The sequence below is a fragment of the Oryzias latipes genome, chromosome 15, assembly GCF_002234675.1.
Source record: "Oryzias latipes chromosome 15, ASM223467v1".
NCBI classification, from domain to species: domain Eukaryota; kingdom Metazoa; phylum Chordata; class Actinopteri; order Beloniformes; family Adrianichthyidae; genus Oryzias; species Oryzias latipes.
The window spans coordinates 23,774,845-23,800,820 of record NC_019873.2 but is presented as its reverse complement, the minus strand read 5'-3'; the positions used below and the strand labels follow the sequence as shown (position 1 = coordinate 23,800,820).

Genomic DNA, 25,976 nt, shown 5'->3' with positions numbered 1-25,976 from the left:
AAAAGAAGTCACCCTTCTTTCTCAGGATACCCATATTGTGTGGTGGGTCTCACACCCACTCTCAGACTCAGCTCTGATGATTTTTTATTATTTCCTTTTCTGGAGTAGGCAAAAATGAACATTGTTCTTTTGAGGAACCACATTTCCCACACGTTCCCATAGGAAGGTGTGTGTCTGTAAATGATATGTGTGTGTGTGTATTCGTTCACGTGTAAAACATTTTTCAGAGGCGGGACCAGACCTTACACCACAATCTTCAATCTACCTCAAAATTAAGAGTTAAAGAAAAATAAATGTATGCAAAAAATTACAAATGGAGCTTTAGTTTTCCATTAAGTGTTTGTTTTAAACTAACCTTGGAACCAAAAACCGTTGATATTGACTTTTATTTTGTACAAATGAGGAATAAAGACTACACTGTCAATAAATGTGTAGTAAAAAAAAAGAGTAAACCGTTTTACTATCTCTCAACATTTATGGAACTTCGTAGATATTTTGGTTATGAAAATGGACAACACAAACAGAATCCCAGGCTGTTTTTCTTTTCTTTTCGCAGAATCCTGAAAAGAATGGATATTTTGGATATTTATTGATTTAAGGTTACAAATAAGACCCCTGCAGCTGTCTACAGAGAATCAACTGCATCCACTGCTGCCTGGTATGAAGAAAACTCAGAATTGTTTTCAGAGATTATTAAGATTAGTGTCCTATATACTGAATATGATAAGAACATAAAGTTATGTTTTTATTTCACGTACAAAAGAATTTCATAAAAGACATTTAATTTAAATATTAATATGTGCAGTTTTCATACAAAACGTGACAATACAATATGATTATATTAATTATGTAAGAAAAAAACAAGCAAAGTTCTTATAAAATAGAGAAATACAGAAACTAGTTCTGGAAGTAGAGGCACATTGTTACATCTGCTACAGGTCTGTATCCTTGGAAACTGTAAGCTTGAATGTTAGCTTTACACCACCTCTGACACTCACTCACACACCGTTATAATCCCTTAAAAACAGAAAGACTTAAACTCTGTCACTGGTTACAGCTTTGCCTTCAAGCTGATGTACAATCATAGACTTCAGGGCACTGTACCTGCAAAAGTGAGCAAAAAAAAAATAAGTTTAAAAAAAATAAGAAAAAAACACCACAAAAAACTTCAATGTCTGTATTTTAAAGGCCTAAGGAAACACAAATAGTTCACTGGGTTCCCACATGAACAACCAAAGAACTTAATTACACCCACAACAGTTGTGTTATTGTTGTTATTTTACAGTGCAGAGCCTTAAGGTGTGAAGTTGTTCTTTGCTAGCAAATGTACTTGTGTATTCTGTGATAGTCTCTCATCGTTCCTATGAATGGTTATTGTTTTACTGTATTTTATATTGAAAGAATGACTTTCGCCCCTCATAGGATACTTATTTGTCACTTTTTTAATATAATTAAGTACAAACATATCAAACATAAAGCCAAAAAATAACACTAGGCTAGAATAGATTAAGTTTTCAAAGTAAAAGCATTGATATACTATTGTAGGTCAAATTTCTTAACGTCAGTAAAAGTACTAAGAGTGTATCATTAATCTTAAGGGGCACAGTGTCAGTGAGCTCATGAATTTACAATAATTGCTAAGAAAAAAACAAACTGTGACCACTGAGGGTCAGCAGATTGATTTTATTTTGAAAATCTGACAAAAGTAAACATCCCAGTTTCTTGTGATGAAATAAAGCAGAAGTAAAGACTTATCTTACTTTTTAGTCAGTTTGGTGATTTCACGCTCTTCCTCTTCTTTAAGTTTCTCCACAAAGCTGTCTAGCACAGGGATCTCAAACTTTATGTACTGTGCCACCTAAGAACGACAAAAACAGTCAGACAGGAATTTGAATCTCTATGTATCCAAACTGCTTGAACAACTGCTGTTTTTTTAAAGACTCACTCTAATGAAAATATTGTTTTTAACATGTTCTTGAAGCATTTTTCTCATGATAGACACATTTACAAAAAGTTAAGATTAGAATTGCATGACTTTATTCAAATCAATGTGAATCAGGAAGCAGATGGAAAAAATGCCATTTGAAATTGCTTGTGGCCGTTACATACAAACTACTATCGGCTCCCTTCAGATCTATCCACTTGCAGACAAATAGATCCAGGAACGTCTTTGTTTTACTCGTCCAAGCTGGCATCTGGCTCAAAACTGTACAGCTGAATAGCTCTGATATTGCTCAATATTTTTGTTGTACCGCTAATGTAATGTTGGGAATTTGAGGGGCTGTTAGCTAGCATGAGAGATTGTAAACACAGGGTTGATGGAAAATGAAGGCAGGTTCACTCCACTGCACAACTCAGCTGTGAATTTCAGAGGAACCCTGCAGAAACTATGTCCTATAAAACGAAAAAAGTTTTTGGTTTTGACTAAGAAGCACAAGTGTCATTGAAACAGCAAAAGGCAAACAATAACAAATATTTAGCTTTAAAGTTTTTCTTCACTTTTATTGCTGCAGTTCCCAAATACATCCTTGACCTCCATATTGTCTTGCATCAATTCTGCTATATTTATAACACAGCGCAGTCACAACAACACATTTAGTCATTTCAGGCTATTGTTGCATCTGTCCACAAACAGGATATCTTTTTGTATCCAGCTAAATTTAAGTCAACTGTCTCTCTTTGGCTCATTGTGCATCAGTTGATAGTTGTGATGGATTGTTGATTATTTCAAACAAAAGACTGTCTTTATGTGAGAAAACAAAGTAAGAAAAAAGTTTTTCTTTTTTTAGATTTGCAAATGTACTTTATTTATCTATATTACCAAACAGAATTGACAGCACTCCACAGATCAAGGCCCAGTATTCTGCTTTTAAAAAATAACATTTACTTAGAAAACCACATCATTTCTTACTTTCAAAGCACTGTACCACGTCTGAAGCACCTCTGAGAACTTTTTTAGCAGAAAGTTGATTCTGTGAGGTGCAAGGTGTCTGTACCTTATGAATATGTTTACTCCAGTGATGCATAATTGTTAGAACCTAATACATAATTTAAAAGAAAAACAGTAACAGCAAAAAAGTAAGCTAAAATTTCGACACAGCACCCAGACTCACATCATACGTGACTTCCTCTCCCAGGTCAGCCTCCTTGATGAAGATCTTTGAGATTTTCTCACACGGTCCGTGAAGCACTCGAGTCACCAGTGGACGTTCATCATCCCTCAGTCGAATTCTCTCTGCAAGTTACAGACTAAATCAATGCTGGCATGCATGCAAAAAAAGACAAACATAGTTCCAGAGTTACAACACAATTGAGACTTACCACCTGACTCGTGCACCATATACAAAACAAACTCTTCACACTTGTTCTCCACCTTGAAACAAGAACAAATGTTTTAAGTTTGAACTTCTACGGTGGCCTTGAAGTGCAAATAACATCAACAAATCACGAAACCCAAACATAAAAGATCACAACAACAATTAAAAAAGCAACATTACATTTTATAAATCAAAACAAAAGTAAATTCCAGAGCTGAAAATGAATTGTTAAGAAAATGGAACAAAATGAGAAACTGGAAAATGTAGGTATTATGGGACATCAATGTTCATCACTGATTGGATGATGCCTTTGTTTACATTTTCAACCATAAGTTATTTGGCATGGCAAAATCTTCCAATAGATGATATTTCCTTTGGCTTTTGGCCACAGCTGCTGCAGAAGTTCGGTAATTTTCCAAAGAACTCTTCACCCCAGTTCAGGTAAAACATCCTTCTGCTTTCCCTCTTCTTCAAAAGTCGAGGTCTCAAAGTACCGTACCTACCTTTTTCGGTTTCTTATGTTGTTTATTCTTTTTAACATTTTGATTTCTGGCAATTACTTTTGCTTTCTCAAATGTTTTTTTTTTTACGGTTTGGTTTCTAAAATTTTGTTTTGATTTTTAAAATGTATTACTTGGTTTTCGTTTTTCATTGTTGTTGTGATCTTTAATATGTCTTTGCATTGAGGGATTTTGTTGATGTCATTTGGCCAACAATGTTCTACTTACCCTAAACTTATGAAGCAGAAGGTTTAAGACATGTCTGGTCGTCATGGAGCTGTTTACTCGAACATTAGTGACTGAACCGAAGGCTGGAGTGAATACAGATGTCTGGGAATGAAAGAAAAAAAGGGAGAAAGTGTAAATACTAAAGTCTTTACAGAGTTCAGAGTGTATTTGTACAGTTTGTACAGTTTTCATAGACTAATCACATCGGACATGTTGGCCAGGAAACGTGTTGTAAGTTGGAATCTGTTCAACATAAACATTTAAACATGCTGTATCCAGCAGGGGGAGAAAAAAAACCAATGGAGGCACACAGTGTAACCTTGCTATCTGTGGCTGGCTAATGAAATCAGACGACAACAGGCCATTGTGAGAAGAAGGAAATCAATGCCTCTCTGCACCTGGAGATTTGTCAGCAGAAGGATGCATTAATGTATCCGCCTGCAGGAGTGTTCTGTTCACTGTACCTTGTGGTTATAGAAGTGGCCGTTGATTGAGAACCTGTGAGTGCGTAAGCGCTGCAGGTCTCCAGCAGTGTGTGTGTTTGACCTCCTCTGAACACGCATGAAGGAAGCATCGCTCCGGGTCCTCAGCAGCTGAGGGCAGTCTTCTTCCTCCTGAACACCCTCCTCATCACCTTCAACAACAACACACCGTTCACTCATTAAAGGGTCATATCACTCACAACTCCCCTGTAAGCTGTATCATTGAGGTCCATCTATTAACTTGACAGGATGGAGCAAAAATACTAGAATCACTTCTAAGATATAGGTGTGTAGCCAAACACGACCAATATAACCATGATATTTACATTTTTTACATTCTGACAATGTGTTGTAATGTGGGGTGCCGGTTCTGGTTCAACGCCGGTTACACTTTGCTATTAGCAAGGTCTTAAAACTTAATTTACTGGTGATGCAAAATTACAGCAAAAAATATCATGGCCCTGAAGAAAATCCAAGAGACAAGTGACAACGAAGACTTAAAAAAAGCATCTTTAAATTACTTTTAAAGAGTAATTGATTACTTTACCTTAGTTACTGGATGAAACTGTTATTAAATTGCAGTAATTTATGACTTTGTAATCACAGTCATGAAGCATGAGCAAAAGCTGCTACTGGACCAGACTGAAGAGCTTAGGAGACATATGTAATGAATATGTACTCTGATTTTATTAATACGTACAGATTAAAACAAAGGACCCTATCTAAAATGTGTTCTTACCTTTTTATGATTGAGAGTAACTATAATTGAATTATTTACACGTGTATGTGGATGTATGTGTATTAGGGCTGCACGATATGAGGAAAACTCGCGATATGCGATATTGGTGATTAATATTGCGATAACGATATAATTTGCGGTATATAAACAAATATCAAACCAACCAAAAACATCATTTCCATTTCAATGCAACAGTATAAAAATTATACTCCAAATGACCTTTGTCGACATAGGAGGCAAACATCAAACATAAAAGGGCTCATTTGATTGATCAACAGCGTAAATGGGTCCTTCCGATTGGTTAAATGCATAAAGGGATTTATTTCATTTATTCAATATTTCAAGCTGCCATGAGTTTGTTTTAGCACATTTAACCCTTGTGCTATCTTAGATGCCCCCCCCCTTACTTTGACATGTTCTCCCTACCATGACAAAGGTGGATAAAGGTGGAAAGATTTCATGTAATCCATGGACACCAGTGAAGATCACAAATCATTGAAGAAAAAGGGTTCAGTGCACTGTCTAGTGGGTCTAGATGACCCAACTCCCAATGTTAAAGTGCCTAGGATAGCACAAGGGTCAAGGTAACCATTTATTGCGATTTTCGCCGTCTTTTGCGGTATGCATATTGCACAGCTTGATGTCGCGATAACGATAAATCTGCTGTACATTGTGCAGGCCTAATGTGTATATATTTTTCAATCAATTCATGACTACTTATCCTAAATTTGATATATCACTGTGTAGATATATATTTCTGTTCTTGGTCTTCTTTTTTAATTACTGTAGTTCTGGTTTCTTTCTTCTTCTCCTGATCCAAATCCAAATTATAATGTTATTATTTATTATAAAATAAAAAACATAGGAACTTGTTCTGAAATAAAACTAACCACCTAAATATTACTATTAGAGTGAACAAAAGAAAGTGTGCTAGTAGAAGACAGATTACAACCACCCACATATTCCATAAAAGTCCATAAATAAAAAGTGCTACATCGATGACTAAATGGGTTTTTGTTTACAGAGCTGGTCACCTGATTTGATCTGCTTCAAAATACTTCCTCACGTGAGGCTGGTCTTCTGCTTCATATGCTGAATGAATCACGGTGGTAATCTCTTCATTGAGTAATCCTCATTAATCTGGCAGGTATGCAGGAGTGTAAGAATAGCTGTAGGTGTTTGAGTTTACCAGCAGGTGCAGTTCTCCTGATCTGGGAGTTGTTGTTGGACTCAAAGGATGACCTCGGTGCCGCACTTGATCTGACATTACCAAAGCAGACAGACAAAGGGGAGGATGTTGCTTATTCTCAAATATAAAAAGGAAAAAAGTTATGTTTTAAATGTTTGCCTGGAAAGAGTACTTTGGTATTTTTCTTTATCCATTCTACACAAATCCACACACATACACTCACGTTATTAAGAGATGCTTGGTTGGCTAATTTAATCCCCGGCAGGCCACTTAAGATGTCCTGATTATCAGAGACACGTCACATGCCACAGAGACTCAAACCATAAACCCTTTCAGCTCTGAGACAACTGTTCTGCCTTCAAGCCATTCACCCACACCCTATTACAAAATCTTTATGGAGAAACCTCCAAATGACCCCCATATTGCCAGTATACATATGTATAGTTGTTTGGTTTTCAGAAACACATTTTTTAAATATATATATTCTGCTATGGAAGGAAAACCATCTTAGTTTGTTTTGTAATAATTTCCCTCCAGGCTTGGGGTTGATATCAACTTAGGACAAGCTCTTTTAGAATGACTTTGTAGTAGGTGTCCTTTTATTTACATGTAATTGTATTTTTCCTTTGCATATTTTAAGACTTTTTGTACTTTTATGTTGTTTTTTTTTAATTTTCTGGATCCCCCCCCCCCCCCCTCTTTTTTTCATTGTGAGGCACTTTAAAGTACTAAAGGAATGAAAATAACATTCATTCATTAGTCTGGAATCAAAAAAGGTGTCATTGTTTGCCTGGGAGATTAAAGAAATTATTGAAATTTCTTTTCAGTTTATTTCTAAACTGACACATTGAAAACAGTGCTTCATAAAAATGTCTAAATATGAAGTGAATTCCTTAAAATCCTATTTATTATCTCCTTTCTCTGCTTAAATCATTTATCAAGTGTTTGTCACTTCTAAAATTCACATTCATTTAGTAAAACTTCATTGTGTTGATTTGACCCAATACAGGTCTATAGAAGGCCATATACTGTACAACACTATTCAAACATGTAGTTGTAGAGTTAGATAAGCTAATTCTTCTTTAACAGTCCTGTCTCTCCTGGGAGAGGATTCCTCCTTCATTTGAACATCTCTGAGGTTTCTTCGTCTTTTTTTGTTGTTCCTGGAATCAGTTTTTTTCTGGAATTTTCCTAACTAAGACGGCGGGTCTAAGGGCAGGGATGCCCACTTTAGTTTAGTCTGTTTAATTTAGTTTAGCAATCAGCTATTGTCTATTATAACTTATTTTATATTTTGTATAAATAGTGCAATCCGTTGAGACAACTGTGTTGTAATAATGGGCTATCGAAATAAACCTGAATTAACTGAATATCTACTTGGATCAGGTCGTCCTACCTGTTGAGACAGAATCTTTCATTGTCATCAAACATTTGAAGGCGAATGGGCCGATATAGACCCCAATAAATGTTCAAGAGCCCTTCGAGGATGAGCTCTCCTCCCTCCTGCGAGTACAGAAAAAACACAAAACAATGATTATCAGCAGCCGTTTTCATAGAGGAAATCCTGCTGGACAGATGCCACAACAGCTCAGTTGCAAGTGTACGTGCAGGGCCGGTCGCACATGCCGAACCTCTCCCTGCTCGGTTTGAAACTCCCTTTTTCCACAACGCAACAATGAAGTCATGTCTGCAGGAAAACCAGAGGGGACTGCTGGGGGTCACGTAGACTCAGGAGGAGGGGGTTAAAATCACAAAAAGTCTTTAAATCAAAAATAAAAGCTCAATGTTGTACATGATGGGAAAAAGAACTGCAAAAACTTAGGTTTACATTTAAAACAAACACGATATGTAAACCCAAAATAAACAATTAAAAAGTAAATTCTAGAAATTTCACTTGAGATCAGCTGTTTTCTAAAAATCATTTGTTGTGCATCTAAATTGGTAAAAGAAAAAACTAACAGACCGCATCTATGTTGTAACTGCCACAGAGACTGAACTGTCAGGGGTGTTTGCATCACTGCCACAACAAATTCCATTGCTGCATAAAACAACTCGCATCGTTCAGAAGAAAGTCTGAAAATGGAAATCAAATAGATTCTTAACAGAGATCTCAACATCAAAGCACAGAAGATATTTTTAAATCTCATAAATTAGGTCATCCTCCGGGATTTTTAAACGGTAAAATGAGCCATATTCAGTCATTAGATGATCAAGATACTAAAGGCTTATAGAAATTTCTGGAGCGTTTTTATTATTATTTTTTTTTTACAAAATAAATACACTTATAATCTTTTCTATTATAATAATTAATTTACAAAAGCTATGTTGATGTGTCCAAAATTCTTATTGAATTTTCCAAACTAACTGCAAAAACTGAATTTTAAGAAATAGAAAAGACTTGTTTCAATAAACTATCTTATTTTCTGTTTGCAAGATAGTAAAATAAATTTTGAGTTTTTAATGAGAAAGCATGTTTAGTGGACTAGAATCTTTTTCCTAAGATAAGAATACCTGATAAGACTCTTTCTTACCCCAATGGCAGATTTTATGATTGTTTATTTAAATAAAATCTGTCACTGGACTAAGAATTTTTTTAGCCTATTTTAAGGGTCCTGTTTTTGCAGTGTATAAAGTAAACAATTTCTACAATTTTTTTGGATTGTGTGATTAATTCATGAATAATTTAATGTTGTCACTGATAAATTCTATTTGATGCTTTCTTATTATAAAACTTTACAAGCTTTAGAAAATAGGATGTAGTTTAAACTTGATGTTTTAAAGTCTTGAAAGGAGCAAACTGGAGTGTTTAAAGTAAGAAAATCAAGAAAAAGAAACAGAAAGGGTCTTCGGTGTTTCTCACAGGGCTTCATTGTTTCTGAAATGTAAACATTCAGCACAGCTGCGGTACGGGACCTCGTACCTTACCCCGAGTTTCCTGGACAGGCACGAACACACCCTCACATGCACGCTCACGCTGATTCAAACAAATGCAAGTAAGGTCAGCAGAGCTAATTTTAGACTGCGTGGTTAATCGCTGCGCCGAAGCCTGCCTCTTTAAAGCCTGGCTCCACGCTCCAGTTCACGCACTTAACTGCAGAGACCAGACATCCCTCTCTTTATCTCCGAGTTACAGACCAACAGCCACTGAAGGTGAGCATTATTCTTTTCTTGCTGTTTCATTATTTGTAATGATTTAATGCAGTGAATGTTTTGTTTATTGAAAGCCAAATGTGCATTTTAAATTAAAAAGTGAAAACCAATTCCTAAATTAAAAAACTTTTCTATTGTTTTGTTAAAAAACTGATTGTAAAACAATAGAAAAATGCCACTTTTAGCAGCACAGTGACAGTTTGGAAAATGGCAGTTAAAGTCACCACATAGGATTTTTATGCTAACTACTGTTTTTAATTTGCTACAGAATGAAGCGCAGACGACTGCTGTCCTTGCCGCTTTTACCCACAATAACTGAAGCCCTGGAGGACTTGCCGGCCCATCCCTCCTCCTCCCAGTCTTCACAAGGTGCCCACTCCCTGAACGACTACATGACAAGCATCCAGGCTCTGGCACGTCCTGTGGGGGTCTTCAGCTGCGGCCCTGTCAGGTTACAGCGGTCGCCAAGGCTGCGGCAGTTCTCCAAGCCTCAGATGAAGTTGCCTTCCTCCATTTCCCGCGTGTCCCCTCTCACACAAAGGACTTCAAGAACATGCAGTCAAAGTCTGAGCAGGACTGAGGATTTTTCCCTCCCGATGAGGAGAGAACAAGACTGTAAGGGCAAAGACCCTGTTGACTGGCTCTTTGGCCAAATGCTGGATTAGACAGAGACTGCTGGCTGAAAAGCCTCGTGGGTATTGTGTTGGAAAAACATCTACTGCTGGATTAACCTCACAACAATGTGAACGGCGTGTGGTGAAAATCCACATTTATTCCTGTCCTATTCGAACTCAGGTCTACATGTTTACATGTTTATAGAGATTATTTTGTTAAGCTGTGAAGCATCATGTTTCTAATAAAATGCAAATAAGAAAATATTTTTTGATTCCTGTTTTTTTCATATAATACTTTTTCAAATTTTAGAAAATTCTAAGAATAAGACTAAAACAAAGTTTAAATAAATAAATAAATAATAAATCAAAATAACTAACCTAAAACATAACTGGAGGCATGGAAAAGTCTGACACACATTTGGAATCCTGATCTTATGGTTTTAAACATGATAATAGAAAATAAGCAGATTTGATTGAAGCAGCTCTAAAGATACTGAGCTAACATAGATGTAACTCTATTAAAGGGAAAGCCAAAGAAAAAGGTCTAAATAATCAAACCTGATAATTTAGGCTTTAAATCTAATAGAACATATGTGTATAAATTAAATCAAGTTAAAAAATATGTGATCTACACAAGTTTATTAGACTCTTGTGTAAAGCAAATATCATTTTTTCCATAAAAAAACACATTTTCTTTAAATAAAACCATGAATAATAATACAACTAAAGCATGTTTAGAAAAAAGTATTCTTAAATATAAAACTTTTTTTTTTCTAAACTCCCAAAATCCAATGGAATGTCTTTAAGTAAACAAATGAAAAGGCAACAACTTAACCCTTGTGCTATCCTAGTAGGCACTTTAACATTGGGAGTTGGGTCATCTAGACCCACTAGACAGTGCGCTGAACCTTTTTTCTTCTATGATGTTTGAACATCACTGGTGTCCATGGATTACATGAAATCTTTCCACCTTTATCATGGTAGGGAGAACACGTCAATGTAAGGGTGGGGTCATCTAAGATAGCACAAGGGTTAAAAGAATCATTTTCTGTTTTGACAAACATTTCCCTCTGTTGGTGAAATGTGGTAACTATGTGGTAAAATGGACGATGACTCACTGGCCCACCAAAGTAAAACCAAATGATCTCTCCATCAATTCACCCATCCGTTCATTTTCTATACACGGTTGGTCTCTCTGGGTCATAGGGTTGCTGGAGCCTATACCAGTTACAGTTTAGGCGAGGGTGGAGCAAGCCCTGGTCCAAATTATCTATCATTTACGAATGCTTTAGATAGTATGATAGTTCTGCAAAAATCTGAGCTTAGGGAATGTAAACGTCAATCAAATATGTCAGGAAGAGTTTTGTTTTATTTATTTGGCATATTTAATATAAAAATTGTGTGATTGTAGTGATTTTATGTTGGTAAACATGTATAAAAAATAATTAAAAGAATAAATTTAGATTTTAACTTTTCTTTTAAATATCTAAACTTTTTTTGCCTATATTTGAGCATGAATGTATTAATTGATATTTTTGTTTGTTTGTTTAACAGATTTGAATTGGCTGCAGATCCCACTAGATCTTACCCGCTTAATTGTAGCCCTCTGCTACCACCTAGTGGTTAAGGTATGAACTAAAACAAACAACACCAGAGCTTTCCACTACAATGAATGCATTGCGCAGTAAGTTGAACACACAACATTTAACCTCATTACTCCCACAATGAAGGCAAGTCAGAACAAACACAGAGAGCTTCTCCGGCATTTCACTAAACCCAACTCTGAGTCAGATCAACCAGACCTCTTTTAACTACTACTAACAATATTTAGAAACATTATAGAATAACAAATTTTAGATTGACAGAGAAGATGTTTAATACCTCTGTAACAAAAACAGTTTACAGAAAATACATGCATGCACAGTTAAATAAAACCTGGCAGCATGCACTCCTTCAGTGCTAATTTAAAAGAATGGGCATTTAGTTCTTCCAGATTCCTCTAAAACGTGTTTATCCAAGGACTTAAGGTAATCCATCTTATTACTGACATTATAATTTCATAGCAATTTGATATAGCACAAAAAACAGCTGATTTGCAGACCTGATTAGTGAAAAGTTTACCAATTATAATGTAACACAATTACACTGAGCCTTTTTTGTGTTGTTAAATGTTTAAATTCTAACATAAGAAATAATTTTACAACACATTTTAGGTAATAATGTATAAAAAAACCTTCTACTTTAGCTTTCTAAGCTGATTAACATGTGACCACAGTATCCAAAGATATTTGTTAATTACAGCTGTGCTATGCAGTCATACTTGTTTTAGCTTGTTTTCTATTTTAAAAGGGTATTTTCCTCAGAGAGACAGATGATCTGACATGCTATGCCTTCTTCTATATGGAAAACATCGTCTGACTCCCAACTGAACAGCTCAGTTATGAGCTAATTGTTTAAATAAATTCTACAGTGTCAACCGTCTCTTTTTCCCCCCCTCACAGAACCTGTTTGCAGGAGACTAGTCTCATCCAAGTATGTCTGCAAACGATTGTGCAAGTCATTGTTACTTCCAAACCGATTCCCACGGTCAAAATAATTTCCAGAAATTTCCGAAAGGAGTTCCCAAACATTGGTTTGGGGCTGGCATCCAACCCCAAAAATGTCACTGCTGCTCTGTTTGCTGCTCATATCTACATTAAAAAGTAAATCCTTGGCAAAATAAGCTGGACTTTCAACAGAGGATGTTCAGAGAGATCATTATTTGTACAAAAACATCGTAAAAAAACCTGAAAATGAGTATTGTTTAGAAAGTGAGATTTGTTCATATTTGAGTCTTGATCTGTAAATCTATGAAAAAATAAACTCTTAAGTCACAATTTTTGGGTAAATCGAATTCACAACGATAAAAAGTCAAAATTATTAGTTTTAAATTTGAGGGAAAAAAAACTAGCGGCGCTAGTTTAGATAATCATCTGAAGAGATATGAGAGTTATATTTTCCTGAATGACTCACTATCTGTTTTTTTTAATATATCATGATAAATTGTTTATAAAATACTCTCAAAACAGAAAAAAAAGTATAAGAGACACAAATGTTTACATAGCTAATCCTATTTAATGATATTTGACAGACTCAATGCTGACGATATCAAACAATTCCAATCATTTCTGATTCCCAGCTCTGCCCTAAACCCAACAAAGGAGTTTAGCAGTTGGATTTCCTCTCATCAGGATTATCACATGTCTGGCCACATATAATGCTTATAAAGCGACAAATACAAAAAAGCTCACACTCACTGCTGTGACGCTATCACCTGGCTCAGACCTTTCCTTGTCTGATTGACCCCCCCACTGGAGCCACAAATCTCTACTGGAGCCAAAAACTCTGTTCTGATGCTGAGACATGTACTGTATTTGGGTTTGTTTGCTTGTTTTTCAACAGGTGTGGTTGACACATTTTTGCAAGAATAAAATCCCACAAATGTGTAAACTGTAGATGATGCTTCACACAATGCATGCATTCTATAACTCAAATCACACATCTTTTAGGGTTGCTTTGGGTTAAGTTTATCCTGCTTTTATTTATTTTTTTTTTACATAGAAATGGACTGTAGTGATTCTAACGATATCTCAAAAGTAGGTCAACCGTGGCCTCTGAGATGCTTCAGCGGGACCACACAATATGTGGTGTTTCTGTTTCTGCATCTTTTGGGATCCAGGTTTACAATAGGGAACGTTTAAATTAGGGTTAAACATTAACTAGCAATTGTCAAGGCTTAGAGTTTGTGTAAGGTAGAACAAATCAATAGAAGTGAGTGAAATGTCCAAATAGGAAGGCTGCAAAACATTTTTGCCCTAAAAAGGTAAAAAATGCTTCTTTTGAAAATGTAAGACTTCTACATGCACAAAATGCTCTAAGAGCATGTCTGGTTTTGTAGGTACATCTGTCACACTTTTGGAATTCTAAAGAAACAGCAAGTGTGATGTTATCAGTCAGCCTATCAAGATATTTTTTCATCCAGAAATTTTTTTTGTTACTAACACAATAAAAGGATTATTTTAGAGAATAATTCATAAAATCTTTCTGTGGTTAGCACTTATAGAAAATCAAGTGCTTATGAAGCTTTCAGTAAAATATTTTTGGATTTATTTTTGCTATAGTTTGCTATAAGATGTTAACTAAAGGCCAACTCAATGGAAATGTTTTGTTTTTTTATGTTTTCAACATGTTCTCAGAGCATTTTTCTCATGATGAAGGACATAAATAGAGAAAATTAAGAATAAAACTGCATTTCAAATCGTTGGGAATCAGGAGCAGCCAAAACAATGTTGGACAAAGCATTATGTAAAATCCAGTGCATCCAATGGTAAGTTTTCGTTTTCCTCATCCGAGTGAGCGTCTGGCTCAAAACTGGATAACTCTGATATTGCTATCTAGTTTTGTTGCACTGTTAAGGTCAGGGTTTGAGGGGCTGTAAGCTAGTGGGTAGTGTAAACAAAGGGAGGATGAAGGCAGGTTCACTCCGGGCCAATAGTCTCACCTACAAGTCGGAGGCGAGTTGATCTCCTGCCACTCTGCAGAAACGATGTCCTAGAGAACAACAGTTTTTTACATTTTGCCTAAAAACTGAAAAATCAAAACTAAATACCACTGGGAATGCTTAGAAAATAGATCAAAAGGTGATTGGAGTGGCACTTCAAAACTTAACAAAAAACCACTATGTAATCATTTTACAAAAGAGTGCCCACAATTCACTTTCACTTCTCGTTTCTGAAAACTCAAGACAATCAGGAGAAAAATCAGCACTTGTGCCCTGAAGGCTAATATCAGATAAATTTAGTGCTGTTGCCAGTTTCTACAAGGTCTGTACCCAAAGCCTGACATCCTGGGGAATTTCCACAAAATAAGAAAAGTAGTGAGTAAGGTATGACTTATGAGATACTACCAGGGACACATCTTGACCACTCTGTGCTGCCCTAAAACACACAAACGTACACAGAATTTCTCCTTCACTCAAAGCCCATCTGGTGAACACAAAGGGAAAATCCCAACCGTAAAAGTCTTTGTATAAATATCAAACAAAATGCACAAACTCTTGAAAAAAGCTTAACATATGCAAGAAAAGGTTTACACTGGGAATGTTTTGGGACTGAAATGGAAGGTTTTCTCCTCTGAAATCATCCACATGACATTTTGAGGGAAATGGGATTTTTTGTGGTTTACCAGCTACAAGCCACTTTGGAAAACCAGCCAACTTTGCAGGTTTGGGCTGAGAACGGCTCCAGTCTGGTCGCAGCTGTTGTGCTGTAACTATTTGTCCAAAACAATCAAAGTGCCTGGTTACAGATGTTTATTCCTGAGTCACTTTGTCAGTAGGGCTGTAACAATTGATGAATGAAAGAATCAATTAATATTCCTTCTATCCAACCAGATTAATATGTCTGAGGGAAGTTGTTAATCGAATTAAAATCGATTCAACATAAACCATATAAAAATGGTTTCAAAATGAAATTAATCAATTATAATTGATATTGGAAAATACCATTTGGATTGAAGCATGGTAGGTTTATTTCACTGTAACGTAACAACGACCAAATGCATCACAGTGGACAATACACATGTAATTTCCATCATTACAAACCAATGTGTGGAAACACTGAATTTTGCAAAGACGTGTCACCATACAGTGTGGTAGAATGTTCTAATAATGTTCAATTAGGATTATTTGGATGTAGAAAAACAGCAGCGGGCTGAACTTAAGGAAACTAAAATGTGAATAGATTTGCCATTAATTCTTGTTTATTTGTTTGTTTGTACGCATATTTGATGTACACTTGATTATCTTGCAAGAAACTCGCGGAATATGGAAAACTTCCCCTGCCCTGTACAGTACCCAGGTATTTATCTCTGACTGGTTGCATTTTTGGCTAAAGGTGTCTTGGATCGATTTTAGGTCAGTGAATCGGATCGCTCGAAATAAACCAATATCTACTATCCGCAACCACAAATTATGATTGTTAATCGTTACACCCATACAGCACAGCAGTTTTATAATAAGTCCCTGTAAGGAAGTTTTAATTCGGATGAGTTTAACCTCACGAGTCCTCAGCTGGAAGTTTTTCCCTTCGTGGTAACAGTTGTAGGTCCTGAGCAAAGACAGGATGTCAGACCTGTAAGAAAGCACAAAAGAGTAGATTACTTCTCACAAAGGGACAATACAAGGGTTGGTGAAATGTGACACATATAAATTGTTTGCAATCCAAGTGCAGAGCCTGAAATAAGAACTTACTTTGGTATGTGCTTTTCCTCACTGAGCTTCATGTAGATCTGATGCTCATCCATTCTGACTAGGACCAAACTGTTGCAAAAATGAGATTATTAAAAAATTAATGTTAGATTGATTAACTTATATTTTTGGTAAAAAAATAAATAATTTAAAAAAAGATTTTGTGTAATCTAAATTAGGGATGGGTCGATATCATTTTTTCTAGCCGACATCGATAACCAATATTTCCACTGCAATTGTGGCCAACAGCCGGCATTTGCTGATACCGATACTTAAATGTCTACAGTAACAAAAATGTTTGTATTTCTTTTTTGTTTCTTTATTAGAAATGCACAACCTTTCTTTTAATGGGTAAACACATTGTACTTGACCTTTTTAACATACAGCAAAGGATCTCATAGGAACAAGTATCACTTTAAAACTTTCATATAAATATATCTGAAAGCATTCAGACCATTTATCATATATTGGACATAACTATAAACCATAAGCTCCCTATTGCCAGGGATCTATTAGGAACAACGCGTATCTCTATAGTCATGGCGGCATACTCTCAGAATCAGAAGAAGAATCAGTTTTATTGTCATATGCACAGCTTTTACACTGACATACAGAAATTACTTTCCAGTACAACCCGAACAAGATCAGACATACAACAAATACACATATACAGTTCAGAGTTGACTGAGGCTGCAGCAATAAATGCGCTGCCTTACTAGGATGGGTGCAGATGGGTTACAAATGGGGGAGGGTCTGGGTCATTGGTGACAAAAAAAAAGTCGTATCTCAACACTGTTTGTTACAATGTGTAGATACAAGAAAAAAACTACAGCGTTTAAACACAGAATCACATATTCACACGACACACAGTACATGAGGAAGGTAGTGAGGGCGGGCCCTCTGTGATACACTCCGAGAGCAGCCACGGAGCAGCGCGTCTCAGGCAGTGGGGGTAACTCTGCCACACCAACAACATGGCCAATAGAGGTAGTCTTCTTCTTCTTGTGGTTTAAATGGCTGGAGGCACTAATGTCAAGGTGAAATACCGCCTCCTCAAAAGACTAAATCAAGTATTCACAGCCTTTAAATGTTCCAGTCAGGCAATTGGGCAGTTGGCATTCACAGAAGCCTCCAGGGGGAGTAACCACGGACTAGTTTAATGTTAATTTGCTTTGTTTCTGTTAGTTTTTATTCATTTTGTTGTAATTTTGTCCTACTTTTGTTTTGTTTTTTTCCTTTCCACAGAGAGACTAAGTTTTGTGTTAAGTCTTGTCTGTAGTCTTTGTTAAATGTTAGTTTCTCCCCCCACGTTTCCCAGGTGGTCTCCCCAGTTTGTCTTGTTTTGTTGTTATGAGACATGCACTACTTAGTTTTTACTTGGGATGGGTACTGGGTGCCATGTTGCTGTCAGTATTATAAAATATCATAAGCTTTCCTATCTTTTAGGATCAAGTATACATTTCAAAAATAAGTGGTTTCTGAAAACAGTCAGAAGAATATCTGTGGATTTTTTAAATATCGGACCGATACGATAAACTCGAATTATGCAAATATCGGCCAATACCGATACTGGTACCGATATATCGGCAATCCCTGATCTAAATATTTGTTTAACCTTTCTTCTTACCAAGAAGTGCCTTGAGATAAAATCTCTTTTTCAATTTCTTTTTTTTTTAAACTAAATTTTATATAAAAAATTAAAATTATTTTCATTGTATTTAACATTTAAATGTTATAAAATCCCTTAATAATATTTTTATTGATAATATTTTTAAATGAGCTTAAAAAAGGAAGAAAAACATAAAACTTTTGATCTAACAGCGGAAACTGTGAGCATTTGTGTCATATTCTCTTCCGTTTACCTTTTAGGTCAATTTATGACTGGACTGTTCCTTTGAAAGAAGCTTTATCTAGATGACTCATTCAGACATAAGTGAAAGGGTTAAGAACTACAGGAAGAAATCACATGTTGGCACCAAACAGATAGTGAAATCGTGCTGTTGCAACACAGAGAGAGGCAAATTCATGTAAATCATTGCACAAAACAAATTGAATCATCTTTTATTTACTGCCTAATTTCACTCAACAGAGAAAAGTAGAAAAATCCTTGAATATGTCCAGCTCTTTCTCATCCATCTTAAAGAATAGGGTCCCTGCATCCTGATTCCTTTTTCCTGAAATTCCATTTGGAAACGAGGGTCTATTGGGGGAATTTCTGGTTTGGAAACCCCAGCTCTGGTGGGAGGAGCATAGATATAAAGCAATGACTTCGAGGTGCTTTCACTCTTTGAATGTAGCTCTCAGGCAGTCAAGTGTTTAGCTTGTCTCCAATCCAGTTCAGCATGAAGCTTAATCCACAGCTCATCTGCCAGCTCGCCCTCCTGAGCTTGTTGTGTCTGCTGCAAGCCGGTAAGAACCTGTTTATTAATAACCCGTTGTTAAAAAAGAAAGACCTTCTTTCTTTTGGTTAAAACTGTCTGAGAGTGCAAAGATTCTCAGTTAATCCTGCTTCGCTTTACTTCTCTGTATAGTGAGGGAAACGGACGGCGTTTATGTCCCAGGGAGATGTTTGTGCCCTCAGACAATACCCGGTGTCAGGGGGCGACTAAAAGAGCTCTTGGTTCTCCCAAGAAGTGCCAGCTGTAACACCATCACAGTCATGTGAGTACCAAATGTTTCACACACACAAGGACTTCACCACGCGTACGAACAGGAGTTGCAATAAACATGTGGTTTGACGTTTGCTTGACAGAGTGACAATGATGAACAATGCGAGAGTGTGTTTGAATCCAGAGCAACCTATGGCCAAACAGCTGATCCGCTGCTGGGATAGGTAAGTCTGTCTCGATAGAACTGTTGGAGTTGCTAAAAAAAAACAAAAAAAACCTTAAGAGTTTCACAAGACAAGCAGAATCATGGATCATTTGAGACACGAGGTTTGCCTGAAGACAGTAAGCAGCAGCAGTAAGTGCCCAAACTGCAGTACAGCTCTTGTTTCAAGTAACCTGCAAACAAAAAGATCCAAGTTCTCACCAGTCCAGTTCTTGTGCAATCAACACACCCACTTGTAAAGTTTATAGATCTCGTTCTGAACTTTTGGTTCTCGGTATAAAGAATGTCAATTAGTGATAAAAAGCAGAAACCTTGAACCGTGTTAACAGCACAAACTGTAATCTGATTCTTCCATTAATGCTGCAGTGGCCGAGCTCAAACATCAAAAATTTAGTTTGGAGGGAAAAAAAAGTGAATTCTATCTAAATTGGCTGCTTTTATTTCTGACATAAAATGAAAGTGTTGTGTTTCCTTATGTGTTTTCTAGATCTGAGAGGTTGGGCCTGGACAAAAAGCGTTGTTTGAAGAGGAGGAGGGTGAGGAAAGGAGGTCGGCAGCAGCGGCAAAGACAGAGGGGACAAGCCCTTGGGACTAACATCTCCTCCTCAGCCTCACAATAGTCATGCAGATTGGAAAATAGTGTAAAGTTATTCCATTGGAGAGTGTCTTTTGTTGTTTTTTTTTGACTGATCCTTGCTGGAGCTGCATTTTTGCAGTAACTTCCATATGCTGTAGCGCACCTCAGACAGCATGCTTCCTTCAGTTTCTGTTTCAGCTATAAAGCTTTTTTGAAGGCAGCGTATGTGTATATATATATTTTTTATTTTCCTTTATAAACAACTGATGTGAGCATTGTTCAAAAAGAAAGCCCAGGAGGCTTTTTAATTAAGGTGACAGGTTTGGATTTATAACCACTTTTTTAATATATTTGTTATGCATTTCTTACCTGTAGTGAATGTGCAGCTAGAAATAGCAAATTTTTGTTTGCTATGATTTTAATGAATATATATATTTGTATATGTATAAATGATGGGAACTTTATAGATGTTTTTATAAATAAATATTTAACTATAACGGTCATGTGATTTTTTTGTTCCTTTTGTGTTCACATAAAGGCAGATTAGGAATAGAATCTTGTATTTTTTGGCAGGATATGTGAGGTCACTAAAACATTAAACTGTGTTTTAGTTAATAAACAACAGGATGTGAGTAAGAGAAAGAGAAAATAAACAAAGATTTTCTGTGCAAACAATGCTTCAAAGCTTGAAAAGAAGAAAATGTGTGCTTATTTTCTAAATCACACACCATAGAAACAGGAGGATTCCTTCAGCAATGATGAACATAAAAAAACTATGTCTTAAGTCAGTTTGAAGATCAAAACACAAAATACTTTCAGGTTTGCCTCATAGGATTTACAGAAGCTGAGATTTACTGTAAACCATGTGACAGGATAGACTCAGTCGAAGCCATTCGTGCACACCACTCATTCCCACACATGGTGAATAAAAGCAAAACACATCTGTCTTTGCCTTTCACCCGTGCTGATGATGGTCATGATATTTGGATAGGAAAAGCATGTGCCAGCCTGCTCTGTAATATTAAATTATAAAAACAGGTCTTGTAGAAAAAAAACAACAACAAAACAAACTGTTATGTGATCCCTTTTCTGAGGCCGGACAGCACACCTCAGTGAAAGAGAAAGTGAGGGAAAGTTACACAAGGATCCCTTTGTCTGGTTTCCTTTGTCCTTTGTTTTTGGGCAAAGTAATATAAAGGGTTTTAATGACTGTTATGTTATCAAGCAGCTATGTGAAAGTCAAATATTGACCAGGAATTAGGCTTTGACGAAACTCTGTCCTAAGCTGTTAAATTTTTTTTTTACATTACTGGCCAAAATGAAAAAAATAGATATTGGTAATAATTCTGTCCCCTTAATACTTTCTACATTTTAATATTGAATTTTATTTTTCCTCATCAAGGAAGAATCAGACAATTGGTTAAAAGAAAAAACACTTGGTTAAAAGCTCTTCATACCAGTTTTCAAGTCTGATCATCTATTAATCTACAGATTTTTTAGCCAAAATCCAAAAACCTGTGTCGTTTCCTAGGACATATAGTTTCATGCATAGGGGTAGGAGTTCATCAGAAATTCGCCTCTAAGTGTGTTGGCGCAGAGTAAGCCTGTCCCCTTTTCCCATCATCCCTTTGTTTACACTCTCTCCATGTACATGGATCTAGTTGTCTGCATCAGAACAAATGGCACAGGGAGCTTGTGGCCCACCCAGCATATTTTCAACGTCACAAATTTAATATTTTCAAACTGCATTTTCTCCTGCTCCTACTTAACCATGATTTAAAAGAAAAAAATACTCAAAAATGCAATTTTAAGCTTCATTTTCTGTATATATGTTCTTCATCATCTGAATAACGCTGAAAAAACATGTTAAAAACATTTAAAACACAGTTTTCATCAAAGTGGGTCTAGAAGATAAACCTTAAATTACTGGCCAGAATGAAAAACGAATGTTGGTAATAATTTTGTCCCCTAAATATTTCGACATTTTCTGATTGAATTTTAGCTTTTATTTTATTTTAACAAAGAAACTGTCAGAAAATGCACAAACGAGTGGTAAACAGCAAAAACACTATTTCTTGTTCCCATCACTCCCAATAGACAGACTTGGTCCAAAACTCTTCATATCAGTTTACAATACTGTGGGAAATCATTGCCATCCTGTTTTCAGCTGTCTTCTTTAACTATATTCGGCAACAATACCTAAAGCTTTGACAGGAAATGGCCCCCACTTTGTTCTCCTTGAAATAACCGACTTTCAGGCAGCTGCTTCTGTGCCCAATGCGTCTTTCAGGATCTCTTCTGTGAAGTTTGACTTTGCATTCAAAGTATCTGGGATTGGAAAAAACAAGTATTAAAAAACCTACAGTAAAAGTTATTTTAGACTCCCCAACTTTTCCTTACATGTTCCATAATGCCATGGTGACAAATCTGGAGGTATTAGCAGCACCAAAGACTCAACACATCCCAAAAAAGATTCTTTAACAAAACCTTAAATAGTGAAAGCTTGACACTGCAGGGGGAACAAGTATAAGCATGAACAAACAAAACTGCCTCTTAACTTATAAAGAACCCCTTTATTCTTTTTAAAATAGGCCAAACTCAAATATTAACCAACTACCAAGACTGACTTTTTGCATTAAGGATATAAATTATAGACATATTGAAAAAGGTCTTCAGTGTAAACACAGGATTTTTAAATCGGATTAAATGGAAAAGAGCGCGAGCCACAATTTCCTGTGCTGACAAGTAGCAACCCTTTTTGCTCGGGTTGAGCTGCTAAAACCAAACATGTCACATGGCATGGGTTTCTCACAGCCCTGCTGAGATCGAGCCAACTGTGAAATAAAGCAAAAAAGTTAGGTAACAGTAACACTGTTGATAAGGGTTTTAAAAAAAAAGGAAAAAAAGAAACAGCCTTTAAAGTTTTTACCTCACCTCTGCATCTCTACCTTCTTTGGAGGGAAACAGCACCCATCCCAAAGAAATAGTAAACATGACGGCTTGCTTGCTTGCACATGCAGGACCTTACACCACAGCAGCAAAATGCCAACATCAACCATTTCAGGTGAGCATGTTGTGCCATGTGAAGCTGAAAACATATGTGAGGTCAACTTTTATGACTACGTTTTTGTTAAATGCTTAATTTATGGGAAAATAAATTTGTAACAAGTTTGAATGCATTTTATGTACATATATATTTGTCATTTTAATATACTTAAAAAATATAAAAGCAACGATGATTTAATAAATGCAGACGTTTGAGTTTATCAGATGATGTTGATGGCACGATGGTGCCCTCTAGTGTCCAAAGTACGAAACACACAAACGTTATCACAACAGCAAGACAGTAGAAAAGATCTATGTCCTTCCAATGACTCTATGATGGACTTGCCAGTAGTATCTATCAAATATTACCATCAAATCGAATGTTAACTTTCATTTAAAATAGTTTGTTATCTGTCTTCTGTCTTGCTTACTCTATATAGAATGAACATGTGTTTATAAATAATTGTATTATTAATAAAAAAAATAGTTTGTTGATACGCATTTATTGATCGGAGTGAATGGTGAATATTTCTTCAATAAAAGCAACCTAGGACACCACTTTTGGACTTTTTTTTCTAACTTTTGCCTCATCATCTGGTCAAAAAGAGCGATAAGAGGTGAAAGTTCTATGAAATGAACTTTGTGTCCCTCCAACGAAAATCATGCTTTTGGTGTTTTTAACATTGTGGCATTTTTCTTGTGAATTAGGTCATATATAAAGAAAATTAAAGGGGCTATACCATGCTTTTTTAAAGCCTTTCACATTAAACTTTATCCATATAATATATTACCTTTGGTACACTAAATTTTTTATTATGAAATATGAGTTCTCAGTTCATGTTTCGCTTACAAAAAAACAACATCCAAACTTTTGCAAATATGGATGTGCATATTGTGCATATGAAAGGAAAGTGTTTTAGCTGATCGCCGCTAGCTCCGTGGAGAAAGTGTGTTAGCCTGGCAGCGGTGCTGGCAGTGCAGATTCTTCTTGGAATGGGCTGTTCTCACTTATTCCTGTCGTTGATTAAGAGGGGCTGGTGCTCAGAGTGCAGGTTTTTAGAGGAATGCTTAGAAATGCGTGAATGGAAGAAAATACTGCTTTGGTAAAAAAAAAAAAAAAAGTTAATTCTGTATGAAATAGGCCCTTTAAGCTCAAAATGGAATTTTAGAGTATTTTCTTTCATTTAAATCATTGGCAATCAGGAGCAGGTGAAAAATGACGTTGGAAAAAGCATGTACCTGTGAGGTAGGTGCTACAATTGGCGTGCTCCTCTCCATTCCGGTGCATCCACTTGCAGACAAATAAATTCATGTACGCCTTTGTTTTTTTTGTCTGACCCGGCCTTTGTACAGCTGAATAGCTCTAATACTGCTTGGAATTTTTTGTTGCACCGCTAATGTTAGGACCGGGGTGTGAGGGCAGTAGGCTAGTGGGAGAACGAGTAAACTGATGGATGATGGGAAGCGGGGACGGGCTTACTCCACGACAACAGTCGTGCCCACAACTCAGAGGCGACTTTTTGATGGACTCCTGCTACTCTGCAGATATGTCCTACAAAATGAAACAGGTTTTTTGATTTAGGTTAAACATAGAATAGTCATAATTAAAAGACTACTGGGAATACTTTTACAATAGATGAAAAGATGAATGGAGCGGGTCTATAATATGACATTAAGCACTGGTTAGTCTTTAAACACCAGCTGCAGCTGAGTGAGGTTGGTAAACTTGCTGTCAGTAATTTCTTGAGACAATGAAAAGAAGGCAAAACGGCAGGTGAGAACATGGAACCAAGGCACACAGAGGCACCTCAGTTTGGATTTGAAACAGGATGGTCATTCCAAAGGTTGGCACAGTGCAGCACATCATTTTGAATAAATAAAATATATATTTGAATGGCTAATGAAAGTTCCTCTGGCAGATCAAGTGTTATATAATTTAGAACAGTATTATATTGAAAATGCTTTACGAAAAGATGTTTTTAACGAGAAAGAAAACTGAAGTTGAAACTGGAGATGAAAGGGAAGAAAAACTGCTTGCATGTGCAGTCACCACAATTTTTTTTTTCTTAAATCAGGAAATGGAATGTCTACTAAAGTCTGACTGGGAAATGATCTCAGTCAAACAAAATTGGTACAAAAGATGAAGGAAAAAAAATCTTGAAGATGTCTGACGCATTACTTTTCTTCCTGTTATCTTAAAAAAATAGGTTAATAAACTAATCTTAAGAACAATCCCAAACGACATGTTAATTATATATATCAGTGTCTCCTCTCTTATTACTACCTCTGCTCCTTTGCCATCCACCAGTGACAAAATAGGAAAGATGGTCAGTATCTTCTCATGCATATTCATGTGTAGTGGAGGACATTTCTTTTTCATAACTTAAAGGGGTCCAGTCTAGCACAATTTTAATGAATTATACATCTAATGCACATTTCTGAACTACAGATTAATGTGGTATTTCTCTCCTCCCATTTATGAGGTGATTTTTAGGTCCCTTTGTGTTTAAATCAAAGGTCAGATAACCGCCTTTGCAGATCCAGCAGCTTAATTGGTTTCATCATTCCGTTATTTAAAGCCAATGAATATCGCTTTTCCCACAGTCCCAGCTGCGTCCATATGATAGATCACAACAATATAACAAATGCTTTTAAATCATTTTGCTTTCAAATCTATAATGAATTATTGTAGGATATCACATTTATTTTAGCCATACTAGTTTAGCGATTTCACAATTACAGCAAAAGAATGACCTTATTCCAAGCTTTTTATCAGAGCGATGCCACTTTTTTCGCTCATAAGTGGCATGAATTCCTTCGTTCTTTGTTTGGTTCTTCTTAAATTAAGTGAATCAGTTTGTCTCTTACCATAACAAAAGTGCGTGCCCGTCTCCTTCCGTATATGTTGAGGCTGTGTGCCCCGCTTATCGATATCAGCGGTCATGCTGTCTTGGCAGCGTGGTATGCAACCCTGACAGGCTATGTAGCCAATTAAAACGCTTGTTGACGACAGCGAA

At 36.2% G+C, this 25,976-nt stretch overlaps 2 protein-coding genes and 1 long non-coding RNA gene across 3 annotated transcripts; 2 read left to right on the top strand and 1 right to left on the bottom strand.

Annotated features, from left to right (window-relative positions):
- Positions 1 to 731: 731 nt before the first annotated feature.
- rassf4 (Ras association domain family member 4) lies at positions 732 to 25,948 on the bottom strand. The gene is made up of 11 exons (XM_023963745.1): positions 25,828 to 25,948; positions 16,509 to 16,577; positions 16,314 to 16,389; positions 7,852 to 7,958; positions 6,456 to 6,526; positions 4,510 to 4,679; positions 4,046 to 4,147; positions 3,322 to 3,373; positions 3,114 to 3,235; positions 1,761 to 1,858; positions 732 to 1,104 (listed from the first exon to the last, which is right to left on the bottom strand). Exons 2-11 carry the CDS (start codon positions 16,559 to 16,561, stop codon positions 1,035 to 1,037), a joined length of 921 nt encoding a protein of 306 aa, XP_023819513.1. The 5' UTR covers positions 16,562 to 16,577; positions 25,828 to 25,948; the 3' UTR covers positions 732 to 1,034.
- LOC110016535 lies at positions 9,215 to 10,483 on the top strand. Its single transcript, XR_002291861.2, has 2 exons — positions 9,215 to 9,605; positions 9,874 to 10,483. It is a non-coding gene; the product is annotated as an uncharacterized LOC110016535 (long non-coding RNA).
- Positions 18,343 to 20,415, top strand: LOC101168980 (C-X-C motif chemokine 2). The gene is made up of 4 exons (XM_004077168.4): positions 18,343 to 18,914; positions 19,037 to 19,166; positions 19,258 to 19,338; positions 19,825 to 20,415. Exons 1-4 carry the CDS (start codon positions 18,848 to 18,850, stop codon positions 19,955 to 19,957), a joined length of 411 nt encoding a protein of 136 aa, XP_004077216.1. The 5' UTR covers positions 18,343 to 18,847; the 3' UTR covers positions 19,958 to 20,415.
- Positions 25,949 to 25,976: the final 28 nt, after the last annotated feature.